The 17,706-nt window shown below is 41.3% G+C and overlaps 1 protein-coding gene across 9 annotated transcripts in view; it reads right to left on the bottom strand.

Moving 5' to 3' along the window:
• SMARCA1 (SWI/SNF related, matrix associated, actin dependent regulator of chromatin, subfamily a, member 1) overlaps positions 1–17,706 on the bottom strand; it is an 89,333-nt gene that overhangs the window by 26,884 nt on the left and 44,743 nt on the right. For 7 of the 9 annotated variants that reach the window (XM_036305727.1, XM_036305728.1, XM_036305729.1 and 4 more), the window contains 2 exons: positions 8,584–8,694; positions 8,138–8,251 (listed from right to left, as the gene is read on the bottom strand). The exons of 1 other annotated variant lie outside the window; for it this stretch is intronic. In XM_036305727.1, the coding sequence (XP_036161620.1) occupies positions 8,138–8,251; positions 8,584–8,694 (225 nt within the window). The remainder of the gene's footprint in view (positions 1–8,137; positions 8,252–8,583; positions 8,695–17,706) is intronic. One more of the 9 variants, XM_036305732.1, reaches the window with a different exon arrangement.

Genomic DNA, 17,706 nt, shown 5'->3' with positions numbered 1-17,706 from the left:
GGCTGCCCTAACCCCTCTGCCTGCCTGCCTGAATGCCCCTAACCTCTCTGCCTACGAGCCTGATTGCCCCTAACTGCCTCTGCCTGCCTGCCTGATTGCCCTTAACTGCCTTCTCCTGCCAGCCTGATCTCACCCCCAACTTCCCTCCCCTGCTGGCCTGGTTGCCCCCAACTGCCCTCCCCTGCCAGCCTGATCTCTCCCCCAATGGCCCACCCCTGCCAGCCTGATTTCGCCCCCAACTGCCCTCCCCTCCTGGCCTGATCACGCCCCCCACTGCTCTCCCTTGCCGACCTTATCTCCCCTAACTGACCTCTCCTGGCTGCCTGATCTCATTCCCAACTGCCCTGGCCTGCCGGCCTGATCTCGCCCCCAACTGCCCTCCCCTGCCAGCCTGATCTCTCCCCCAATGGCCCACCCCTGCCAGCCTGATCTCGCCCCCAACTGCCCTCCCCTCCTGGCCTGATCACGCCCCCCACTGCTCTCCCTTGCCGACCTTATCTCCCCTAACTGACCTCTCCTGCCGGCCTGATCTCGCCCCCAACTGCCCTCCCCTGCCGGCCTGATCTCGCCCCCAACTGCCCTCCCCTGCCAGCCTGATCTCACCCGCAACTGCCCTCCCATGCCAACCTGATTGCCCCTAACTGCCTCTGCCTCAACCCCCACCACCATGGCTTTGTCCGGAAGGAAGTCAGACATCCAGAAGATGGCCAGTCGACCCGGTCTAATTAGCATGTTACCCTTTTATTAGTATAGACTAGAAGCCCAGTGCACAAAAATTTGTGCACTCAGGAGGTTCCCTCAGCCTGGCCTGTGCCTTCTCACAGTCTGGGAACCCTCGGGGGATGACCACCTGCTGGCTTAGGCCCGCTCCCCAGGGGATTGGGCCTAAGCTGGCAGTCAGACATCGCTCTGGCAGGCTGGGAGCCCTCGGGGGATGTCCACTTGCCAGCAAGGAACAGGCCTAAGCTGCAGTCCGACATCCTTAGCGCTGCTGAGGAGGTGGGAGAGGCTCCCACCACCACCACTGTACTGGCAGCCGTCAATCTGGCTTGTGGCTGAGCAGAGCTCCTCCTGTGGGAGCGCACTGACCACCAGGGGGTAGCTCCTGCATTGAACATCTGCCCCCTGGTGGTAAGTGTGTGTCATAGTGACCAGTCATTCCCAGTCGCTATGCTGTTCGGGTCAATTTGCATATTATCCTTTTATTATATAGGAGTGCCTGGCCAGCCTGGGTGAGGGGCTGATGGCTGTTTGCAGGCTGGCCAAACCCCCCAGCAGGGACCCTCACCCCATGAGGGTGTGGCCAGCCTGGGTGAGTGGCTGATGGCTGTTTGTAGGCTGGCCACAGCCCCTTCAGAGTAGGGATCCCCGCTGGGGTGCCTGGCCAGCCTGAGTGAGGGGCTGATGGCTGTTTCCAGGCTGGCCACAGCCCCTTCAGTGTAGGGGTCCCCAATGGGGTGCCTGGCCATCCTGGGTGAGGGGCTGAGGGCCGTTTGCAGGCTGGCCACAGCCCCGTCAGGGTGGGGGGTCCTGCTGGGGTGCCTGGTCAGTCTGGGTGAGGGGCTGATGGCTGTTTGCAGGCTTGCCACAGCCCTTCAGGGTAGGGGACCTCCTGGGGTGCCTGGCCAGCCTGGGTGAGGGGCTGAGGGCCATTTTCAGGCTAGCCACACCCCCTTCAGGGTAGGGGGTCCTGCTGGGGTGCCTGGCCAGTCTGGTTGAGGGGCTGAGGGCCGTTTACAGGCTGGCTAAGCCCCACAGCAGGGACCCTCACCCCATGAAGTTGTGGCCTGCCTGGGTGAAGGGCTGATGGCTGTTTGCAGGCTGGCCAAGCCCCCCAGCAGGGACCCTCACTCCATGAGTGTCTGGCCAGCCTGGGTGAGTGGCTGATGGCTTTTTGCAGGCAGGCCACAGCCCCTTCAGGGTGGGAGTCCCTGCTGAGGTGCCTGGCCAGCCTGGGTGAGAGGCTGATGGCTGGTTGAGGGGCTGAGGGCCGTTTTCAGGCTGGCTAAGCCCCACAGAGGGGACCCTCACCCCATGAGGGTGTGGCCATCCTGGGTGAGGGGCTGATGGCTGTTTGCAGGCTGGCCACGGCCCCCAGCCACCCAAGCTCCCAGTGAAGGCTGGCTGGAAGCAGGTATCTGGAATTTATTTGTCTTCTATAATTGAAACTTTGTTGCCATGAGCAGAGGCCACAGCAAGCTCAGGGCAGGCGGGAAGCTTGGCTTCCTCCATTGCCAGGGCAACCAAGCCTCCTGCTTCCTCCAGCTCAATGGCTGCCTGCCACCATCTTGGTTGGGTTAATTTGCATATAGCTGCTCTGATTGGCTAGTGGGCATGGCTTAAGGTGTAGCAAAGATATGGTCAATTAGCATCTTTGTCTTTTATTAGTGTAGATTATTGTATTATTTTCCATACAAACAACTGTAAACCTACTTCTGCCTCACCCTGTATATAAGAGGGTAGGAGTAATGGAGCACACAAACACCTGTGATGGGACCCTCAGTCAAGGGAAAAAGACTCCAATGGCAGTGACTAACAGAAATTATAAATTGTGTTCTGGGTACAGAGTTGTAAATACACTTACAACTAAGAAGATGAAACACCAATGTGAGAGAAACATTGATCGGCTGCCTCTTGCACACCCCCTACTGGGGATTGAGCCAGAACCCAGGCATGTGCCCTGACCTGTAATCAAACTATGACCTCCTGGTTCATGGGATGACACTCATCCAACTGAGCCACACTGGCCAGGGTTGGCTTCAAATTTTAATTAAGAAAAACCTCTTTAATTGTAAGATATTTCTCTATCAAATACCTTCAAATTTTTTATGTCCAATAAACCATATTTTAACCAAATAAATTATTTCATAAATGTCTAATTTTGTGACAGAAAATGGAAAATACCCATACAAAATAAACTCTTTATTCCTATGCAGATAATCCCAATACTAAAACTTTCCCCCCTTGAACTTTAATAAGAACAAAATCAAAATATTATATCATACCATTAGATTTTAGGATCCACTGCAGACTGATTCTTCCATAAACACCAGTCATATTTTAATACAAAAATGCCTTCATCAATGTCACATTTACTATTTTAATTCTAGAAATTATTCAAATACATAGTTGCTAATTTTTTAGAATTAGAAATAACTCAATATTCCTAAATTTCATTATGTCCTCCTACCAAAAAAATCTCCTTTAATATTCATCATTTAAAAAAGGTATTCAGTTTTTACTTCATGAGGTTCTTATCAGCACTCAGCTTCCTGCAGTTATTTAAAACTGCTATATAATAATTAAGTAGAAAAATTACAGACTAATAGTACTAACCAGATACCTCAAAGGTCTCAAGTACTCACACTGTGATTCTTACTAATGGCTCCCAGCAACACTTGATAGCCACAATATACAAAAGTTATCTTTCAAAAGGAAGCATCTCTGTTACTATATGGATTTCTAGTCAGACCCTAAGGAATTTGCACTTAAGAGCTGTGTTCCATGGAGAAGTGAAAAACATTTTTTTGGCCTTGTTTCTGGGAAGTAGTTTAGCAAGCATTTCACAGAAATATGAAATACTGAATTAAATGTGACGGCACACAAAATGAAAGCAGTAACCTGAAATCAGCTCACTGCATCTTAGTTCTATCACTGCAAAACAGGTGGCCCACGCTACCAAAACTCACAAAGATTATGGAACTTCCTCCATTTGTCAAATGTTTATATCTATCCCTAAAGACTTTTTTTATTGAGGATGCATGTTAAAAAGCTCTACAGCATTCTTCAGGTTCAAATATATCAAAACTCTTTCACTCCATGTCTTAAATTTCAATAGAATTTCTAAATACTCTGGATTTTTTATTCTGCAATTAAAATTTCAGTTAAGTCCTCTCTTTCAATGTGAAGAGTTTAGTGAACAAGCTATTAAATGCAGTAAGTAACTCAAGTTGCAAGAGCAATGAAGCTTCTGAACATGTCTAACTCGCAACAAGGTCAAAGCTTAGACAGCAGGGGGGATTGGTACACATGCACTGCTATCCACCAAGTGGTTAGGGAAAAGCAAACCTGTATTTCATCCAGCCTTCAATAAAACAAAACTCTAACTACAGATCTTATCAGCAATATTGCTATGACTTTATTGTGCTGAATATGGGGGAAGGGTAGGAGAAAAAAAATAAAAATTCAAATAAGTAGGCCCTCAAGAAAAATACTCTTTCCCAACTGCTTCAAAACTATTAAGCCCCTTGCCTGGCCGGCATGGCTCAGTGATTGAGCATCGAGCTATGAATCAGGAGATCACAGATCGATTCCTGGTCAGGGCACCTGCCTGGGTTGCAGGCTCAATCCCCAGTGTGGGGTGTGCAAGAGGCAACTGATCGATGATTCTCTCTCATCTTTGTTGTTTCTCTCTCTCTCTCTGAAATCAGTAAAAATATGGTATATATTTTAAAAATCAATTATTGAGCCTCTCACCCTAACCCAAATCACTACAGAATAAGATTATGAGGGACTCAAAATGGACAAAACAGTACTGTGCACCACAGTGGCCCCAGCTATAGATCACATCTCCCTTGGGCTAGCAATCATTTAAGCAGAAATGGGGGGAAGGAGTCCCTATTTGAGAACCTAACTTGTGTAGAGAATACCATGTAATTGTGCTATAGCAGTTCTGTTCATCTGAGAATAAACTATTGTTCAATTCATTTGTGCCTCTGTTGAGTTTTCTGGAGGTATCAGGGGGGAATCAATGCTGTATATCCATGAGAAAATAGGTCTAACAGTTATCAGTATCACACTGTCCTTGAAAGGAAGCATTTGCAGGTAATTAACATGCCATGCTCTTCTGTCTGTACTCTGAACTCAAACATGAAACCCACCCAATTAAGTCACCCAACTTAACTCAGGTCTGTAGCTTCTTGTAAAAAATAAAAAAAAGGTTCAGAAAGAACCAACATCCAGAATGCATTCTTATTTGTCTTATAAATCCTCAGCTACAGATGCATCAGAGGATCAAGGCAAGTCTTAAGACAATACAGAAGCAATTCAGGATGAAGGGAGGACAAGCTAAAGGTAGAATGGTATGGGATCATTCCTCTTCTGCCTCCTCCTCCACCTCTATCACCACCACCACCACCACCACTTCAGCTGCTACACTCCAAGCCACCATCTTCTCTCATCTTCACACTTCAACAGCCCCTGGCTGATTTCCTGGAGAAACTCATCATCCTCTGTGTTGCAGCCAGAGTGATCTTTTAAAGGTGTAAATCTGATCATACTCTACCACTTACTTATAAGTTAATCTTTAACAAATTATTCAGGACAAATTACTCAACCTCTCCATGCCTCAGTTTCCCCATCTGTAAAATAGGATGTAGTTCCAGGGCTGTTATGAGAATAATGAGCTAATCTTTTTAAAGAACTTAGAACAGTAACCATCATAAGGACTGAAGAAGTAGCTATTATTATTTCACCACCCATCCACCCTTCTGTCTTAAAACCATCTCAATGGTTTTCCTTTGCTCTGAAGCTAAAGTTCAACCTCATTAATATGACCTATAACGGTTCAACATGATCCAACTACACCTGCTCACTAGCTGCATCTCAAGTCACTCTTCTCCTCACTTGGCTTCTTTCAGTTTCTGAAGGGGCAATCCTCCCTACCGCAACACTTTTGCAGCTATGGTTCCATTACCTGAGCTTTTCTCTCCCACACTGCATTTGGCTAATTCTTGTGCATCTCTCTGATCTCAGTTTAAATGGCCCTTCTTTAGGGACCACTACTTAGATCTTGCAGTCCACATTAGATAACCATGTTATGCTCCCTTGCAGCACCCTGTGTAAGCACTGAAACACACACATACCAATGTCACTACTCTGTGGTACCTGCTTAATGCCTGTGCCTTTTAGAATGTAAAGTTCATGTCCCTCTTACTCATTGCTTTATCCCCAGTGCTTGGCATAGAACCTGACAGAGAGGCGTATTCAATAAATATGTATTAACATTTTTTAAAAGCCCTCCTTTCACTCATTCTCCCTGTCCTGTCACTTCTTTCTGGGAGGTGAAGAAGAGAAAATAATAGTAAGGTGCCACAGCATGGATTCCATGTTACCTTCCTGCTCCTCATTCATCCCTTTCCTCTCTTCTTACACCTTCCTCCTTTTTATCACCCTTTGCAGCTGTCCCTTCATTACTCCCTCTTCTAAGGTTTCCTCTCCTCCATCTCCTTCCAGTTGGCCACCACCCAACCATTGTGAGACCTCGCACTTCACTACAAACTGCCTGTAAGGAAAAGCACTGTTTACATTAAAACCAGAGGTATGGGAAGAATGCGGTGGGCACTGTATTATCGCAGGGAACAGAATTTCAGTATCTCCCAAAGAAGGAGCAGAAACAATTCTGTCAACAAAGATAATTTTTATTGCTGCTTCTTGATTACCACTTGGCTCACCTCCCAAACATGTCACACCACTGTAAACACAGTCCTTATTTAGGGCTGCAGAAAGAAGCAGGGTTATGTCACATGCAGAGATAGCCCAGGATGTCTAAGTGGAAAGAGCATAGCGTTTGAACATTGAGAACTTGGGTTTGGGACCAGCACCCTTGGCAATTCTGTTAACTGTGTGACTCTGAACAAGTCATTTAACCTCTCTGAATTTCAGTTTCATCACCTACTATATAGAGATGATAACAGCACCTATTTCACAGGGTTGTTAGTAATCAAATAAACTATGAGGTCTAACATTTCAATTAATTTTTCTTTCAAGTCTCACAAATAACAGTCAATAAAAGTAACAAAAAGTAATGATCTAAACATAAAATTTTTATAACCCTTAGTGAGATAATATATATTTGTTTACCTCATGAAACAGTAGTAACTACTTTATTAATTTCACTATTTTTATTTCACATTTTGTACCTATAACTTGCCTTTTTCTCTTGTCATATTACCATTTTCACTGTCTTTGAAATAGTTTTATGTTTGGTCTCAAGGTTCAACTGGTTACTGTACACTTGTATAACTTCCTAAGAAGGATTTTATCCAGTCCTGTTGGTTAAATACATTCAAATTTAATCACATTTCCCTAACCAGATTATAACTAACTACTTATACTAGTATTTACCTTAAGTTTCTTATTCCTATTTATATATATGTAAACTTTGGTACATAAAGAGCAAGCAAAGCTTTTTTACCCTGTTTCAAATGGCAGTGCTTCCACTCTGTAATAATAGTAGAAATGCTCTCGAGATCCACTCTAGTTCCAAAATATAAATGAGCTAACTAAATACCTTATATACATGGAGCTTTTATAGGCACATTACAACATCTAATCAAAATAATTGGGCATAGTCCCACTTGTGTTAAAGGCTCACAAAATAAATTTTAAAACACATTGTCCAGTTCATATAACTGAAATTTTTCTAAAATCATAATAATGTTAATATTTTTATAATTTAATTTGTACTATTGGTTATACTTCTAGTCATCCCTCTTTGTTCACTAGTAAGTCAATTTCAACATATAGAAATATGATATGCAATAATTTTCAATGTGATAGCTTTAGTGTGATAACATTAAATTTCACTCACAAAAATGGGTTCCTATTTATCAATATAAATAAGAATTTTGAATTCCAAAATATCATTTTTAAATGATATAATTTATTGTCATGTTTATCATTAATACCTGTGACCACAGTCTACTAATCACCAACAGGGCTTTCATCAACCTTGAACAATGAACTCAAAAATACTATTTCTTGTTCATATTTTTTTTAAAATGATAAACCTTCCTATCATCTATCATACATTCACTTCTACCTAATCACATACCTGTTGTTCTTTTACACATTCTTTAACCACTTGAACACTAGCATTATTAAAATAATATGTTATTATAACTATTTTAAAATACTGGAGAATTCTCCATTAATCTGATATAGTGATGATCCTACTGGCAATTAGGTAGATTGATGTTTTACTTCTAGTTAACCCTCTTTGGTTTTAAAAACACCACTATTTTGATTTACTCTTACAATCCTCTCAAATTAAAATAAAACACCTTCTAGTCTAGCTGAATAGATTATATTAGCTTAAAGGATTACATTACACTAGTCTAAAAAATTTAAATTTTACCTTATAGCCTATTGTCTTCCTATAATAAAGAATTTCCTTTTCCAGGAGCTCAAATAAACGTGGTGGGAAAAACTGAAAATCCTGAACATTTGGCTGTTTTGAAGGTCGTGGAGCCTGTGGGGGGGGAAAACGCATGATATATACATATATATATATACATACACACACACATACACACACATATGTGTGTGTGTGTATATATACACATATTTTTTTCAGTACATAAGGTGAACATATTTATTTTTTACTATTTTTTATATATAGAAAAATGAATACAATGAAATCCATGGATATGGCTGGGCCATTATCAAGTACTTTTCTGTATTATTGTTATATTTTAGGGACTATGATTTAGCACTAATAGAAATAACTAGGATTCACAGACGATGTTACAAAAGAATTCTGCTGTAGGACATAAAAACTGGCCTCATACTGTTGTCTTTTACCTTGGGAACCTTTGGCTCGCTGACACGTAAAGCCTCTCTAAAGTAGGCATCCACTGCATAGTTTGCTTTGCGTTCTCGTTTAGGAGGTTCAATCCATTCCACCATCCCGGGCTATACACAACAAACAAGAATGAGGAGTTTAATTACTCTAAACCGTTTTATAAAAATCAAGCACATCAAGGTTGCAGAAGCATGAGAAAACCAGAGCCCTTAGGAAGAACCAAAACTTGCTTTTTTTTAAGTCACAAATATGCATCCCAAGGGCCAAAACCTTGCCCTGTATACCAAGTTTAGGTGCAAGGATGGTTTTCTTTTTCTTTTTTTTTTTAAGTAAGTTTAAAATTTGGTTCTTCCTTAGCAATTGAGAAGAATTTTCACAATCTGGTTAGTTTTTTATGCCTAATAAATAAATCCATGGTGGGGTAAAAGTAGGTAAACCTACTTTTTCCCCACCCTGTAGTAGCTACTAAAGAAAGAAGACTCACATTGATTCTGGTGACTCTGTTAAGTGCATGAATTAGAAAATAGCTGAAAGGGGTAAATGATGAATATCAATATGACAGGCACATATCCCTTAAAATCAAGATAGTTTTTTAAATGAGACTTCTTGGTAAGGTAGCTGTGGAAAAAGTCAGTGAAATCAGAATGACCTGAATGTGAAACCAGGTTTTGCCACTTTACCAGTTGTTTAACTTTGGAGAAATTATTTTTCCATCTGTAAAATGGAAATAATAATACCTACCTTAATGATTAAATGTGAATATATATATGTGAAAGCATTAGGTAAACTGCCAAGAGATCAATGTAAGTTATTATTAAGCATCCAAAGTGGAGTAAACAGTGACATGGTAGTTTCACAAAACTTCACCCCAATATAAGCTAGAAAATATATTTTAAAAATAAGCAGACAAAACTGACAATAAAAGTTCTGGAGTCTATAGGAATAGTTTTCTTGTTCAAACATTTTTCTTTATTTCATAGTGCCTAGCCTAGTGTCTTTACACAAAAGAGGCCATTAATCTACAATTAATGGTACCACTCTAATCTTATCTAAGGATTGAGTTCCAACTTTGATATCATATTTAAAGATTGGAGGATATACTCAGATTACAGGCTCAATCCCCAGTGTGGGGGGCGTGCAGGAGGTAGCTGATCAATGATTCTCTCTCATCATTGATGGTTCTATCTCTCTTTCCCTCTCCCTTCCTCTCTGAAATACACACACACACACACACACACACACACACACACATATATATTAAATAAAGAGTGGATGATAAACTAAGATCTAAGATGACTAGGATGGTTAGAGATCTCAGTGTCTAGAGAAGTAAAGACTAAATAGACATAATGGTGGCATCCACATAGGTAAAAAGTCTATCAAACAGGAAAGAATATAGTTCTTCATTGATTCATAAGATTAAAAACAACATGGACAGTCACAGGAAAGTAGACATCTACTAAATATAATTTAATACATCTTAAGTACCTACTGTATTATTTGCAAGTCAGTGTCAAGGGTACAAAGATGAATAAAATATTCTCTTCCATTATGAAGCTTATAATAAATCAAACTAGAGGCCCGATGCACGAGATTCATGCAAGGGGCTTGGCCCTCACAGTCCTGGCTTCATCCAGAAAGTCATCCAGAAGGACGTCTGGAAGGTCCAGCTGGCTGGTCTAATTAGCATATTATGCTTTTATTATTATAGATAAGAAATTTTCTGAGAACCGGAGAAAATAAAACAATGAAATGAACTACCCTAAGAGTAGAATTCCCAACATGACCACAGTCTCAGGCTGGATAACTATCATAGATAATATAATGGGACTTCTTAATTACAAAAAAGATTAGAATAAATAACCTCTAAGGTCTCTTTTAACTCTATCTAGACTTACGAAATACCGATAGTATAATATGAATTTACATAAAATGAGAAATACCCTGAGCAGTGAAATGAGTTGTGTTTTTCTTCCCCTCAGATGGATTAATGTGGGATAATAGTAATATTTTATAAATAACCAATATTTTATTTGTCTCAATTGGGGTGAAAAATAAATCAATAATAACTTCAATTAACTTTCTAAAAGTAATGTATTTGGTCATTTAAACTATACTTTTTTGAAGGTCTAGGTACCCAAATTTGAAATAGCATTAAAAACCAATTCCTGAACTTTTAAAAACAGAATAAATCATGCTGAATTAGTTTGTTTCAGACTGCAGTACATTAATACAAACTTATTCAGGTTAATTTATTCAGTATCAATGTCAGTCATGACTTAATCTACCAGGTATAGTTGTAAAGTACTGCAAGTGGTTCAACAAATCATATATGAAAATCTACCGCACTGTGTAACTCCCACGATTTAAGTATAAACAACATTCTTGCAAGTTTTTGATTCCTTCAAACAATAGTATGAACCTATTTTAAGAACCTATCCAGGAAATATGAAAAGACAGAAATAAAATATAATCTCAACTCAAATACTCAGAAAAAATCTGATTTGTCAGACATTCAATTATAAAAATATATCATCATCATTAAAATTTCTCGTTATCTGTACATCATTGGTTTGCTAGAATTAGAAACACAAGAAAACCAGTTATATTAGAAACAGACAAGTACTTTACTAAGTCTAATTTACCTCTAATAATGTAGATAAGAAGCTCCAATGATATTTAGACTCTTCACTGTAATACTTTTCTACTTTGTAAAACACTCCTAATATCAGTAAGCCCATGGGAATAACTATAAAATTTATAAAATTAATATCACATAATGAGATCTAGAAAGCATATTAGGGATGCAATTTCTAGCATGTACATGTAGGCCTTCACCTCTATCTCATCACAATAAAAAGTAAATAGTCAGAATTAAAGTTATAGATATAACTAGATAGATTTAAGTCAAAACACTAAAAACTACCTGAAATAATGAATGCAACAAAGCATTATAAGCATACTAGTTGCACTGCAAACTAAAATGGCTCATCTCTCATTTTTTCAGTAAAATCAATATCCAAGAATAAGGGTTTTTTTTTAATAAAATTCACTTCTGAAGTTAAAAAATACAACAGCTTTATAAAACCATTTGAGTAACAAAATAATGATATAATTGTATTAAAACTCAAAAATAAAATAGCTGCCCTGGCCAGTGTGGCTCCATAGAGCATCGGTCTGGGCACTGGAAGGTTGTGGGTTTGATTCCCAGTCAAGAGCATGTACCTGGGTTGCAGGTTTAATCCCCAGACCTGTTATGGCGCCTGTGGGAGGCAACCAATCAATGTGTCTCTCTCACATTAATGTTTCTCTCTCTCTCACTCTTTCTCCCCTCACTTCCACTCTCTCTAAAAAAAAATCAATGAAAAAAAATATCCTCACTCCTCTGGTGAGGATTAAATTTTTTTTTAAATCAATGGAAAACATATCCTTGGGTGAAGATTAACAAAAAATTAAATAAATAAAAATAAGTATCCATGAGCCCATCCTATATAATAAAGAGCTAATATGCTGATTAGACTGGATGGTGGAATGACCTTCCAGAACAGTGGGTGGGGGAGGGGGGTGCAGGGCCTTTAGGCAGCTGGGGGCTGTGAGGGCCTACTCTTGCACGATTTTCGTGCATCAGTCTCTAGTGTTGATATAAATAAATGGGAAGGGACAGTTCTTCCTTACTACAAAATCCCATTAATAAATGTAGATTTAGTAATGAAGAAAAATTTTAAAAATTACCATTAGGCAAACACTATAAAAATAACTGTTGTAGGCAAACTCCACCAATAGATGTTAAAATCAGTGAGTAAAAGTTTGAGGAATATCTTCCCCCAAGATATTTATCAATTACAAAGGGGAAAATGGTTGTCCTGCAGTGGAGAAACCAGCAGACATCACTTCAACTAAGTGATAAAGGTTAACATCCCCAGTAGTAAGATATAGTGGCATCATATGTTCCCTGGTATGATGTACTGAGAACAAAATGGCATCCCTTCCATGGCATTCTTGCCAAAAATACATAAGTTTCCATCAAAACACAAGAAAATGTCAGACAAACGCAAAATGAGAGACAGACTACAAAATAACTGACCAATACTCTTCAAAAGTCTCAAGGTCGAGAAACCAAGATGGCCGCATAGGTAAACACCGGAAATTGCTGCCTCGCACAACCACTTCAAAAATACAACTAAAAGACAAAACAGACATCACCCAGAACCACAGGAAGGCTGGCTGAGTGCAAATTCTACAACTAGAAGGGAAGAGAAAAGCACACTGAGACTCAGAGGAGGTGTGGAAGTAAAGTGCAGAGGTACGGAGGCACATGTGGAAAGGGCTGGCAACTGAGGACACGGTTGTCTTTTTTAATCGTGAGGGAATCTCAAGCTCCCGACGGCCCTGAACTCCAGTTCCGGGTGAGTCTCTGGGGACCCAGACTCATACAGGGAGAAACTGGACTGTCTGGCATCAGTTGGAACTCGAGGGTGGTTTCTCTCAGAGGTGCTTGCAGCAATTACCAGGACACTGAGATACGGGGCCCCTTAGGGCAGACCTGAGGAGCAGCCATAGCTGTTTGCTCAGCCCTGTTGATTCCCTGAGACCCTGCCCCACCCAAGCTGTGCCCAGAGGCTTTTGCATATGAAAGGCCTGGCCCTTTGCAATCTGAAAATTACCTAACAAACTGCAGCTGGGTCAGAGAGACCCAGAACATCCAAAAGAAGGCCCAAGGCCCCACAGCAGCTTGCATTGCTTCACAGCTGGGCCTCATCTGGGCACCTCAAACACAAACAAAGAAGAGGAATCTGCGGTTCTCTTCGTAGCTCCTGCTGGGTAGCCTCAGGCAGAGGCTAAATTATCACCTCCTTAGATCCAAAAGCCAGTGTACCCAGTGGTCAGAGAGGGACCATCCAGATTACAACTCCTCAGATCCATAAGGGACACACTCGGGGAGCAGGCTCAGTGAGTACCAAACCCCCATTGAAGCAAGTCTTGCCCCAGAAGGGTGTCTCCAGCACAGAAGTTCTCCCACTGTAGACACAGCTGATTCTCACAGCCAATTGACCTGGAGGTCAATTCCTCCCAGTGATACCTACAACAATCAAGGCTTAACTACAAGACTGTACAAAAAGCCCACAAAGGGGTGCACCAAGAGTGTCCACCTCAGGTAATTGGGGAGGCTGAGCCACTGGGCCCTATAGGACACCTAGCACAGAAAGCCACTCCATCAACACAGGGAAGCATAAAACATGCGGAGACAAAGAAACAGGTCACAAATGACAAAAATGGAGGAAAGCAAACTACTGGATATAGAGTTCAAAACCACACTTATAAGGTTTTTCAAGAATTTTCTAGAAACCACCGATAAATTTAGTGAGACCCTCAAGAAATCTAGTGAGACCCTTGATGATATGAACAAGAACCAACTAGAAATTAAGCATACACTGACTGAAATAAAGAATATTATACAGAGTTCCAACAGCAGACTAAAGGATCGGAAGAATCAAGTCAAAGATTTGAAATATGAAGAAGCAAAAAACACCCAACCTGAAAAACAAAAACAAAAAAGAATCCAAAAATATGAAGATAGTGTAACGAGCCTCTGGGACAACTTCAAGCGTACCAACATCCGAATTATGGGGGTGCCAGAAGAAGAGAGAGAGCAAGATATTGAAAACCTATTTGAAGAAATAATGACAGAAAACTTCCCCTACCTGGTGAAAGAAATAGACTTACAAGTCCAGGAAGCACAGAGGACCCCAAACAAAAGGAATCCAAAGAGGACCACACCAAGACACATCATAATTAAAATGCCAAGAGCAAAAGACAAAGAGAGAATCTTAAAAACAGCAAGAGAAAAACAGTTAGTTACCTACAAGGGAGTACCCATACGACTGTCAGCTGATTTCTCAACAGGAACTATGCAGGCCAGATGGGAGTGGCAAGAAATATTCAAAGTGTTGAATAGCAAGAACCTACAACCAAGATTACTTTACTCAGCAAAGCTATCATTCAGAATTGAAGGTCAGATAAAGAGCTTCACAGATAAGAAAAAGCTAAAGGAGTTCATCACCACCAAACCAGTATTATATGAAATGCTGAAAGGTATCCTTTATGAAGAGGAAAAGAAGAAAAAGGTAAAGATTCAAATTATGAACAACACATACACATCTATCAACAAGTGAATCTAAAATTCAAGTGAATAAATAATCTGATGAACAGAATAAACTGGTGAATATAATAGAATCAGGGGCATAGAAAAGGAGTGGAATGACTATTCTCGGGGGGGAAAGGGGTGTGGGGGTGCGGGAAGAGAATGGACAAAAATCGTACACCTATGGATGAGGACACTGGGGGGGGGGGTAAGGGCAGAGAGTGGGGTAGGAACTTGATGGAGGGAAGCTATGGGGGGAAAAAGAGGAACAACTGTAATAATCTGAACAATAAAGATTTAATTTAAAAAAAAGTGTCAAGGTCATGAAAGACAAAGAAAAACTGAGATCACAAATTAGAAGAGACATAGCAACCAAAACATAATGTGGGATAAGAATATGAGAAGACGAGCCATAGCTTGAGGGAAAATACTTGCAAAAGACATCTACACTAATAAAAGAGAAACATGCAAATTAACCATCACTCCGCTATACCCACCAGCCAATCAGGAGCGAGTACGCAAATTAATCCAACTAGGATGGTGATGGCCATGGAGCTGGAGTGAGCAGGAGGCTTGGGTTGCCCCCAGCAATGGAGGAAGCCAAGCTTCCCGCCTGACCTGGCCAGCCCTGGGCTCCACTCAAGGCTACAAAGTTTCAATTATAGAAAATAAATAAATCCCAGATACCTGCTTCCAGCCCACCCTGGCCTCTGCTCAAGGAGGTGCTGAAAAAAACAAGAAAAAAAGAAAAGGAGAGGCTGGGAGCTTGGGTCACCAGGGGGCATGGCCACCCTGAAAACAGCCATGAGTCCCTTACCCAGGCTGGCCAGGCACCCCAGCGGGACCCCCACCCTGATCTGGGTCACCCTTCAGGGCAAACCAGCTGGCCCCCACCCATGAACCAGGCATCTATCTATACTAATAAAAGGGTAATATGCTAATTAGACTGGGAGACCTTCCAGACGTTCTTCTGGACAAAGCCATGGTGGCGGGGCTGAGGTAGAGGCGGTTAGAGGCCAAGAGGGGACGGCAGTTGTAGGTGATCAGGCTGATGGGGGGCGGGGCCGTTGGGGGTAAGCAGACCAGCAGGGGGGCCAGTTGAGGGCAAGCAGGCAATCAGCGGTGGTCAGTTGGAGGTGATCAGGACGGGGCGGGGGGAATTTGGAGTGAGCAGGCCAGCAGGGGGGCAGTTGGGGGCAAGCAGGCCAGTGGGGAGGGAAGGTGGGGTGAGCAGGCCAGCAGGCAGAGTGGTTAGGGGCAATCAGGCAAGCAGGCAGGCAGGTGAGTGGTTAGGAGCCAGCAGTCCCAGATTGTGAGAGGGATGTCCAACTGCTGGTTTAGGCCCGATCCCTGAAAACCAGCAGTAGGACATCCTTCGAGGGGTCCCAGATTGGAGAGGGTGCAGGCCGGGCTGAGGGACAGCCCCCCCCCCCCAAAACAAATTTCATGCACCGGGCCACTAGTATCTGATAAAGGACTATTATCCAAAATATACAAAGAACTCTTAATACTCAACAATAAGAAAATAAACAACCTGATTAAACATCGGCAAAAGACATGAATAGACATCTCCCAGAGAAGATATACAGATGACAAATAAACAAATGAAAAGATGCTCTACATCATATGTCATCAGGGAAATGCAAATTAAAACAAGATACCACTACACACATATTAGAATGGCAAAAATCCAGAATACTGACAATATGAAATGCTGGTAAGGATGCATAACAACAGGAACCTTCATTCATTGCTCATGGGAATTCAAAATGGTACAGCAACTTTGGAAGACAAGTTTGTCAGTTTCTCATCAAACTAAACATACTTACTATACAATCCATCAACCATGCTCCTTGGTATAAACCCATAGGAGTTGAAAATGTATGTCCACACAAACCTTTGCACCTGGCTTTTTATAGCTTTTTTCACAACTGTCAAATATGAAAACAACCAGCATGTCCTTCATTAGGTGAATGGATAAATAAACTGTGTAATATCCAGACACTGGAATATTACTCAACACTAAAAGAAATGAGCTATGAAGCTATGTAAAGACATGAACAGAGCTTAAATGTATATTGCTCAGTGAAAGAAGCCAATATTAAAAGGCTACATACTGTGTGATTCCAAATATATGACATTCCAGAAAAGGCAAACAAAAAAATCTGGAGAAAGTACAAAGATCAGTTGTTGCAGGGTTTGAGGGGAGGGAGGGATTAATAGGCAGAGCACAGAGGATTTTTAGGGCAGTAAAACTATTCTGTATGATACTGTGATGGGGGATACAGGTCATTACACATTTATCTAAACCAGCCGTGGACAAACTACAGCCCGCGGGCCGGATCCGGCCCGTTTGAAATGAATAAAACTAAAAAAAAAAAAAAAGACCGTACCCTTTTATGTAATGATGTTTACTTTGAATTTATATTAGTTCACACAAACACTCCATCCATGCTTTTGTTCCAGCCCTCCGGTCCAGTTTAAGAACCCATTGTGGCCCTCGAGTCAAAAAGTTTGCCCACCCCTGATCTAAACCCATACAATGTACAAACCAAGAGTGAACCCTAATGAAAACGATGGACTTTGAGTGATGATAATGATATGTCAGCATAAGTTTGATGGTATCAAACATACCATTATTGTGGGGGATGTTGATAATGAAGGAAGCTGTGTTTGTGTGGGGGTAGGAGGAATATGGGACTCTATTTTCTGCTCAATTTTGGTATGACTCTAAAACAGTTCTTAAAAAAAAGTTCTCTTTTTTCTTCAATTATAGTTTACATTCAATATTATTTTGTATTAGTTTCAGGTGTTCAGCATAGTGGTTAGACAATCATATACTGTACAAAGTGTTCTCCCTGATATTTCCAATACCCATGTGGCACCATACATAGTTATTACAATATTATTGACTATATTTCCTATGCTGTACTTTATATCCCCATGACCTAGAGGGTATTATGCTAAGTGAAATAAGTGA

Source organism: Myotis myotis, unplaced genomic scaffold (genome assembly GCF_014108235.1).
Source record: "Myotis myotis isolate mMyoMyo1 unplaced genomic scaffold, mMyoMyo1.p scaffold_m19_p_4, whole genome shotgun sequence".
Classification (NCBI taxonomy): domain Eukaryota; kingdom Metazoa; phylum Chordata; class Mammalia; order Chiroptera; family Vespertilionidae; genus Myotis; species Myotis myotis.
The sequence above is the reverse complement of the archived record's forward strand: the minus strand, read 5'-3'. Positions and strand labels throughout refer to the sequence as shown.